General features: G+C 32.1%; 1 protein-coding gene across 1 annotated transcript; it reads left to right on the forward strand.

The window, feature by feature from the left end:
• The first annotated feature begins 226 nt into the window (after window positions 1–226).
• On the forward strand, window positions 227–1,135 carry LOC145164689 (uncharacterized). The gene is made up of 2 exons (XM_079083398.1): window positions 227–458; window positions 573–1,135. Exons 1-2 carry the CDS (start codon window positions 227–229, stop codon window positions 1,133–1,135), a joined length of 795 nt encoding a protein of 264 aa, XP_078939524.1.
• Window positions 1,136–9,968: the final 8,833 nt, after the last annotated feature.

Genomic DNA, 9,968 nt, shown 5'->3' on the forward strand with positions numbered 1-9,968 from the left:
ATAGCTTTAAAATGATGTTAGAGGTTGTTGGCCAATTTGGAACCGGGCTTCCACCTCCTACTAGATATGCTTTGAGCGACACGCTTCTAAAGCATGAGGTTGAAAGAACAAAAAACTTGTTAAAAAAAACAAACAAGAATGGAAAGAGGATGGATGCTCGATTATGACAGATGTTTGGTCTGATCGAAAGAGAAGGAGCATTATGAATTTATGTGTTAATTCGAAGATGGATACTGTTTTTTTATCTTCAAAAGAATGTTCCAACAAAGCACATACAAGCCAAAAAATATATGAATATGTGGAGTCTTGCATTCAACAAGTTGGTCATGAGCATGTTGTTCAAATTGTGACCGATAATGCCACGAATAACATGGGGGCGACAAAGTTGCTAAAAGAGAAAATACCATCTATTTTTTGGACATCATGTGCGACACATACCATTAACCTTATGCTTGAAGGTACTTACGTTATTTTGTTTATTTATTGTATTTATTACTTTATTACTTTATTTTGTTTTAAAATGTTTAATTTTTTACTATAATTTGTTATTTAATCGTGTTTATTTCTTCAAGGTATCGGTGCACTCCCAAGGTTTAAGAAAATTCTAGATCAAGCAAAGAAGCTAACCATATTCATTTACGCTCACCACAAAAGCTTGGCGATGATGAGAAGTTACACCAACAAAAGAGAAATTATCCGACCGGGAGTCACGAGATTTGCTTCCACCTTTCTAACATTACAAAGTTTGGCCGAAAAAAAGGAGCAACTAAGACATATGTTCTCTAGCACCGAATGGGAGGAATGCAAATTTTCTAGTACGCCTAAAGGGATTGCCTCATATAAAACGGTGTCAAGTGTCCAATTTTGGTCCGGTGTGGCACAATGTTTAAAGGTGTTCTCCCCTTTGGTGAAAGTCCTTCGAATGGTTGACGCGGATTGGAAGCCCTCAATGGGTTTTGTTTACGGGGAGATTAAAGTTGCTAAAGAAGAAATTATCACATCATTGGGCGGTAACGAGAAAGCTTACAAGCCTATTATAGATATCATAAACAAAAAGATGAAAGGTCGTATAGATTCAAGTTTACATTTAACGTCTTATCTTTTAAATCCGTATTATCATTATAAGGATCCATAACTCCAATATGATCCTGATATAATGAATGCGGTTCTTGATTTTTTTGATACATTACTTTGTGACAACTTTGAGATGCAAAGGCAAGTTGTAACAATTGACTTGCGAAAGTACAAGTAAAAAGTTGATAGATTTGGTTGCGATCTTGCAATTAAAAATTGTAGGGTGAATGATGTCGAGTTTGATCCGGGTAATTCGTTTTACTTTTAGTTATCTATTTTAGTATTTTATAAAATTTAGATATTTATCGATTAATAATGTGTTTTTGTTTACAAAATTATAGCTAGTTGGTGGGGACTATTTGGTGGCACAACTCCTCATCTGACAAAGATTGCAATGAGGATTCTTTCTTTGACTAGCAGTTCATCGGGTTGTGAAAGGAATTGGAGCACGTTTGAAAGGGTTAGTAATATAAAGTATTAAATTTATATTTTATAAAAATTTAAATATTAAGCACATTTTAATTTTTTGTTGTGTTTACATTTCTAGGTACATACAAAAATACGAGATAGATTGGAGGAAAGCAAATTGAACAATCTTGTTTATGTTCAATTCAATGCTAATTTAATGGAAAAAAAACCAAAAGCGAAAAGATAGAAATATGGAGGTGTTGTTAGCAAATGATTCACTCTCGGCTCAACAATGGATTGTTGATCTAGATGAAGTAGACCCCGAAACGGTTAATGAAGATCTAGGAACTGATGATAATCAAGCACCCCGAGAAAGTCCAAGAACAAGGGAACTTTTTGAATTTCGATGAAGATTTTGAGTCCGAGAGTGAGGAGCAAATGTTAGAAGAAGACGAATATGAGTCGGATGGGGTTCAAATAATGGAAGTGTGTGGAGAAGATTAGAAGATAATATGTTTTATTTTTGTGCTATTTAAACTTATTATGAACTTGTTGGATGATGATTTGGTGTGTTTGTTGAACTTATTATTAACCTATTATGTTTGTTTTGGTCTTTTGGATGATAATTTGTTGTGTTTATTAAACTTGTTATTAAACTTTTATGCTTATTTACTTATATTATTATGATTAAATTTAGATTTATTAATTTTTGAATAATTTTTTTTAATAATTAATGGTCCCCGATTAATCCCCGCCTAGCCGATTAATCCCTTAACCCTAGTCCACCGCCGAGCTACCGTCAAGCGATTTTTGCAACCTTGATATATATATATATATATATATATATATATATATATATATATATATATATATATATATATATATATATATATATATATATTTCGTATACACCAAGTAATCAGAAGGGGTATCAGGTATGGGTCATGTCATAGCATACAAATTGAATATACCGTTTTCTAGTACAAAAACATACTTTTCAGATAGGACATCTGGTAAACTAAACTAGAAACTTATCAGTAAAAGGGTTTAATTCATTTTATTAAACCAGTATAACTTAAAGGATCTTTAGTGGTTAATTCTATAATACCTTAGTTTATACATCATGGTTATATATAATTAATATCCGACAGGCAGTTGGATGTGTGATTTCCGCCTTACTTCCTGTTGCTTGTTTGGTTGTGGGCTTAGGGCAGATTCACCCATTTAACTGTCCGTTCGATATTAGATTATATATAGCTAGTATAAACTAAGTGATAATAGAAAGAACTATTATGGTTATCATTTTTACTAAAGGAAATATATGATTTTGTTAAAGAATGTTTTCATCAAATATAAAGAACTATTACAGTTAACTCCGTAGGTACCAAATGAATACGCTGGGGTTACATACAGTGAAGACCTAACAAACAATGGGATGTTTGACTTCCGCCTCATTCCCTGTTCATTGTTTGGTTGTGGGCTTAGGTTAGATTCGCACAATTGATTGTCTGTTTACTCTAAATTGTGTATAACATGTATCCATTTAGTACTCATAGAAGGAATTGTAGAGTCATTTTTATTTTCATTCATCACATCAGAAAATATAGGATTTTCTGGAGGAACAGACGAACTTTTCTAAAAGAACTTACAACTTACTTTTCATCACTTAAATACTTATGAACTCAACAGCTTAAATGCTGATCTACTTTTTCAAAATAACTTGTATTCTCAGGAAACTAGTAGACAGGTACGCGCACTGGGATACAGAAGATGGAGTATAGTAGCTTCATGTCTTGTTTTGTTATTTACTTTTGGAGTCAATGTTTTGTGAATCACATACTTTGTAAACACTTTCATATTAATACAATGGTTGTTTGTTACTTTGATTACTATGATGCATGTGTTGTGATACTAAACATGATGTCCTCCGCCCCCGAACGTTTCTGCTGTTCTGGTTTGGAGGTGTGACAAATTGTCTTGGGAAAACTTGAATGAATAGATGCGCATGTACAAATAGTCAAATTCAGGTAAAATTTATGGTAAATCAACTGGAAAAAATGGTTGATTACTTCACGTAATAATTCGATGTGACACATCAATTTCAACTTGGACCAATACGTAACTTCATAATTTCCCTAACTCTTCTAAGAACGATTCCAACATTCTGGATCGTAATTTTCATTTCTTGGCTTCTTTTCGAAGAAAAGAACTTCTACGATATTATACCAATTATGTGGGCATCAGGGACTTATGTAGCAGCTAGCAAAAAATTTGAATTCACATTTTTCTTAGATAAATTTGGCTCTTATGCTATTAACGCATGTTTCTATAGTTACACTTCTCAAATGGCTGACCTAAAAGAGCGTCTCCTCCCACCAAAACCTGCATCAGCTATAAACCTTAGAAACACAAAAAAATTCAGTTCAGTCTATTCCTCAAAAATTTGATGATCAAGATTTTTTTTAACCTGAACAATCGCAGTTAGAGAGTCTTCCTGCTATGGTAGGTTTTAGCTATCTTATCAAGATTTCTTTGTTTTGTTCGTGTGTTGGTTTAGTCTCTACATGTATGGTGAAAGAAATGGTCTCCTAAAACATACAAATAATCAAGGCTGAATTCTCCAAAAGGCTTGTTTGCCAAATCCCATTTTTGGGTTTGGTAAGAAACACTAATGAGCTCAGAGAATTGGCATAGTTTTTTTTGCCATAGGCCTGTGGTATTGGAGCATTTCTTTTCACTATTACATAATGTGGTTAAGGCTACACGCACAACTATCTACCATATCTCTTTTATATGATTATTTAAGTTCTATATGAGTATCATACATATTTGTCAAAAACTCAAAACATTTATACAGTTTTTTTAATATTTACTTGATGTTCCATTTTTATACATTTATCATTATTAAGTGTTCTTGTAGCGTCTATGTATTCTATACTTCATGACAAAATAAATTTTCATTCTTCACATCATTGCATCATTTGCTTGTGATTTACATGTGAATCACATGTAAATCGCATATTTACATGTAAATCAGATGTAATTCACAAGTAAATCACAAGTGATTCACATATGTATTCAATGGCGAGGCTATGTGTTAGCATTGTGGGTCACTTGACCCACCTTTTATTTAATTTTTAATAACAAGTTATATAAACCTAAAAATGACGACCTACCTAAAAATAAATAAATAAACCACCTTAATTTGTTTGTTGACTTGCATCAGTTAATTCGTTTGGGTTTTTTATGTAGTAATTGTTTATGGGCTTTCTTACGTAGTTATTATTAAGTAATTAAAGAATATATATATATATATATATATATATATATATATATATATATATATATATATATATATATAGGGTTAGGTTCATGTGAGACGACCTAATTTTGGGAGACCGTACGACGTAATCCTAGCCACTCATTTTGTAGATAAAAAATATTTTTAAATTGCAAAATAATTGAAAATTTTTGAAATTTTTTTAAATATTTTTTCTTCATTTATATTTTCAAATAAATAAATAAAAATAAAAAAATAAAAAAATTACCGTTTTTTACATATTCTAGTAGAATATTATAATATTTTACATATCTGACAAATCTAGTAGAATAGTAGAATATTCTAACATTCTAAAAATTACATTACAATATTTACAGTGTAATATTATATTAGAATATCTCACGTATTAAAAAAACGGTAATTTTTATTTAATTATTTTTTATTTTTTAGGTAAATAAAATTACGAAAATAAAAACTAAAAAAGAATTTTCAGATTTTTCCTTTTATTTTATATTTTATAATTATTTTTAGATTGCGTCTCACTGTCTTACAAAATTAGCATGGTTTCAAATGAACCTGGACCTATATATATATATATATATATATATATATATATATATATATATATATATATATATATATATATATATATATATATATATATATAGAGCTAGGTTTATTTGTTTAAACTAAGTATTGTGTTATTGTATTCATAAATGTGGACCAATCAAAATTTAAAATAAAAATAAATAATTAAATAAATAAATAAAGGTAAATAGGTAATTTGATAATTAGTTTCCACAAATAATAGCCTATAATTATGGTAACCATTGACTTAGTTACCTAGGTTTTTCTCATCCTTTTTTAAAACCACAATGACGAATGAAAGGGGTGTTTTGGCTCGGTGACTCTTTGTGTTCGTTATCCCATCGTCGGCAGCCCCAAAAACAACAGCGGCAGTGGCGGTCAACAGACAAGAAATCGCATATAGTAAGGGATGGTCAATCGATCTTCGGAGGACTCCTCCTTCGTTCATCTGCTTCGTCACCAGTGATCACAAATCAACAGCGGGAGAAGAATCGATCGATGGAAAACGGTAAGAGATTTCATCTTTTATCTTTTCTCTTTTCTCTTTTCCTTTTTTTTTTGTTCCAGCAGTCTCTACTTGTTCTTGATTGGGTTGATTTGAAAGAAACGAAGGTAGGAAGGGATGGTTGGAAGGTGGTTCGGTGGAGGCAGGGAAGAAGAACCGAAATCAGATGGGTGTTTGGATTGAGGCTGTGAAATCAATGAGCAAGCAGAAGAAGAAACAAAGGGTTTTTTTCTTTTTTGTTCAACTAACATCCTATTTGATCGCATCTGTGAGTAAAACTGTCTTCTAGATTCCTGTGAGCTCTAACATCCTATTTCAAGGTTGTTCGCACACCAAATTAGTATTTATTCTTATTTATGTGCTGGTCCTACGTTTGAATTCATATCAGATGTCACGTGTTCTCCATCTTAATGAGATGCTTGGTTACTTATCAGGATCTTGTATGGCTGTGTGGCCATTGTTTGGTTTTCTTGTGTGAAATCAATGATAAAGATGATGACTTGATGAGGGCATTTATGTCAAAATCAAAAAAAAAATTATTTTTTAATGGAGTCTGATGTATGATGATAAAAGAGGCAAATTTGGTCTAAAAGCTTGAACTCTATCCTAAAGTTATGGGTTCTGAACATGTCAATTGCTCTAAAAGGTACAGTTTGTTCTTGACCAGTTTTTTGGCTGGATTTTATGAATTGATTCATATTTCAATTTATGTTTTTTTTTTCTAATTTAACACTTTATTTATGTGGACAATGCAGGATCTTGACAAGGCTGAATTCTGAAAACGTATCAAGTATGTTTATGTAGATGATTCAATGGATGATATTAGTGAGATTCCAATTCTATTGGAATGGAATCACGAATACCATTTATGTTGGAATAGAATCACGAATTCCAGTTCTGTTGGAATCACAGAAGTTGATGCTTGAAGAACGGACCACAAAATTGAAACGGACCACATTATTCTTTTAGAATGTATTAGTAGTTGTTAGATTTTGATGTTTTCTTTCCCATTTTGAAAGTTTTTTTAGTTTTATTCTTTAACAATAAATGTATTTTTTAGCAATTGTTACATGTATTCTATAAGAATTAATATAATTTTTGTTTTAATTCTTCAATTGCTGGTTTGAGAATTTGTTATTCTACAAGAAAAATATGTTCAAGAATATTTTTATTATTTTATGGTTCAAGAATTTTTTTATTTTTGAATATATTCAAACATATTCTGTCAGAATGTCCGAATTAAAACCTAATAATTCGTAAAATCAGATTTTTAAAATTAATAGAATCTATGAATCCTTAAAATATGCAAACTTCCTTTATTAAATCTATGTTAATTGACTAAAATACCCTTCTAGTTAAACTAGATGGTATTTTTCAATTATTTTTAATTCAATAATATGTATTAATCACTTTCTTAAAATAAGTAAAATGATTGGCCCATATTTATGCATACAATAACACAATAATTAGTTTGAATAGAATAACCTAGGCCTATATATATATATATATATATATATATATATATATATATATATATATATATATATATATATATATATATATATCCTTATAATTTATTGAAATTTTAAAGATGCACTAAACATGGAAAAGGGAAAAAGAAGGGTGTGTGATATGTTGAATTGTCACTCGCTACTGCATCCCAAAGTAAATTCGAGTGTTTCAGAATTGATATCTTGATTTAATTTCTTATTGTTAAAAGTTTTTTAATTTGGTTACTTAATATGGTCATTAAATCAATTGTTTGATTGCTTTTACGTATTTTGTAGAAAATATAAAATCTAATCACCACAAATAAAAGCTTGGATACCAGTTAGTGTGTGTGACAGATATATAAATTAAAGAGATAAGATGTGGATATATAAAGAATAAGAATTGCGGAATAAATATAAACTAGAAAGCTATAATAATATAAATAGTTGTATTTAACTGACGTAAAGCTATAAATAATATAAGTTACTGTATTTAAATGACCTTAAGCTATAAATAATATAAATGACTGTATTTAAATAACGTAAAGCTATAATATATATATATATATATATATATATATATATATATATATATATATATATATATATAGTAGGTTCGTCAATAGATTGACTGAACTGGTTTAGAACTGGACTGATGGAACGATCGGTTTAGAATTGGACTGATGGAACGACTGATTTAGAACTGGACTGATGGAACCTAATTGACTGTGTCTTTATTTGTTCAAAGTTCAATCCGGTATTTGATAAGTAACACAAAGTCAAAGGCGGAGCTATGTTGGAGCCTGGGGTAGCACATGTTACCCCTAAAAAAATCCCAATTAGTACTATTTTTTTTAGTTTTCGTATAAGTTGTTGGAGAACTTTATGATATCCCTTAGTTTGTTTATACCAATGTTTATACTCCAAAATCTAAAAGGCTAAAAGCCCAATTGTAAACTATTTGGGCTGTCAAAACATGTCAGGACACAAATCAAGGAAAAAAAATAAAAAAATTGATGCTGCCTAGCCTGGAAGAAGACGGATTCACCGTAAGCATGCGATGGAATAACAAAGGGCACACAGAAAAATCGTTGGATGTTTAGAGATCCTAACCTTCAAAATCCAAATCTTGAAACAAGTAAGTTTCCAATTTTTTCTTTGAAGTTAGAAGACAGTTCAAGTAACTTGACTGCTTTACTAGGATTCCACTAAAATTAACACGTATTTAGGTTTCAATTGCATTGATTTTAAGAACATCAGAATTTCAAACTTCATGTTTAACACTTGAAATTAGGTTTCCATTGACATTAACATGTACTTTAACAGTAACGCAAATCGTTTCTGTTAAAGTCTCAAAATTCCAAACTTGTTTAACCCGAACCCGAAAAACCCAAACCCGAGAAATATCATATTGTATATTATGCAGTAAAAATGTTGTGCTACCCCTGAACTTTTCTCCTAGATCTGCCACTGCACAAAGTTCATTTTCATGTAAAAAACGGGTTGTTTACAAAACAATGCAAAATACAGGGGGTCATGTGTATACGGGTATAGGGTGTTTTGAGGAGATTTGATGAGGTTGGAGTGGGTATTTGGAGGATGGTAGGAGGTGGAATAAGGTTGTAGTTTTGGTGGTGTAAGGCAGCAAAGATGGTGATGCTGAATGTGACAACCCGAAATTTCTAACTTATACATTCTTCATTTTTATCAAAGTTAGCCTTGTTTTGCTATTTTGTAATGAAGTTTTGGGTCTATATAAGTGCATTAGGCTTAGTATAATCAAGATATGAGTCTTAGGAAGGGTTAGAATGTGTGTAGCATCGCAAAATCGGGCCAAACACACCAAGCAAGGTGTGTGCGGCCGCACACCCGAGTGTGCAGCCAGCCAGCCGCACACAGCCGACCGCACACCCTCCTGGCCTCACACTCCAGCCTATATAAAGGACCCTAAGTCAACCTTACACCCTTTTCCCACTCCTTCAAAGCTGGAACATTTTCTCTCAAGAGTCCTTCAAGTTTTCTTCTCCAATCGGCAATACAAGTAAGTAAACATCCTTAGATCATTACTACAACACATTAGAAAGCCTTTTCCTCGAGTTTGATCCATGAAATCATCGTTCTAGATGATCTTCATGTGGGTACGGCCGCACACACATCATGTGTGACCGAACACACATCTTTTGGTCCTAAAATGGACTTAAACACTCATCTAAGCATAGCATCGGCCAAAACACCTTCTTAGGATCATCACAAAGCCTTGGAAAATCAATTTGGACACATTTCTATGGGAGTGTACAGCCGCACACAGGCATGGCCGCACACCCCTGGCCGCACACACCATGTGTAACCGCACACACTTTTAAGGGTCCAAAATAGCAACAAACTCCCATTCCGGCTAAGCAATGGTCAAAACACCTTCCCTAGAACGTTCCTAAGGCTTGGAAACACGTTTTTGACACATCTCATGGGGAGTGTGCGACCGCACACACACTTGGCCGCACACTCTGGCCGCACACACACAACCCATGATTTTGTGGCCTTACACTCCAATATAGGGCCATACAACCCTTATGTGCAACCATATGTGTTGGTAACACTTAATTCTAAGTGTTTTTATGTCCTT

The sequence above is a fragment of the Lactuca virosa genome, chromosome 3 (assembly GCF_052849685.1).
Source record: "Lactuca virosa cultivar CGN04683 chromosome 3, Lactuca_virosa_CGN04683_v6, whole genome shotgun sequence".
Lineage (NCBI taxonomy): Eukaryota > Viridiplantae > Streptophyta > Magnoliopsida > Asterales > Asteraceae > Lactuca > Lactuca virosa.

Coding starts and splice junctions, on each gene's coding strand:
- LOC145164689 (XM_079083398.1), top strand. CDS start 227: ATGGATACTGTTTTTTTATCTTCAAAAGAATGTTCCAACAAAGCACAT. Junction 459..572: donor CATTAACCTTATGCTTGAAG/GTACTTACGTTA, acceptor TATTTCTTCAAG/GTATCGGTGCACTCCCAAGG.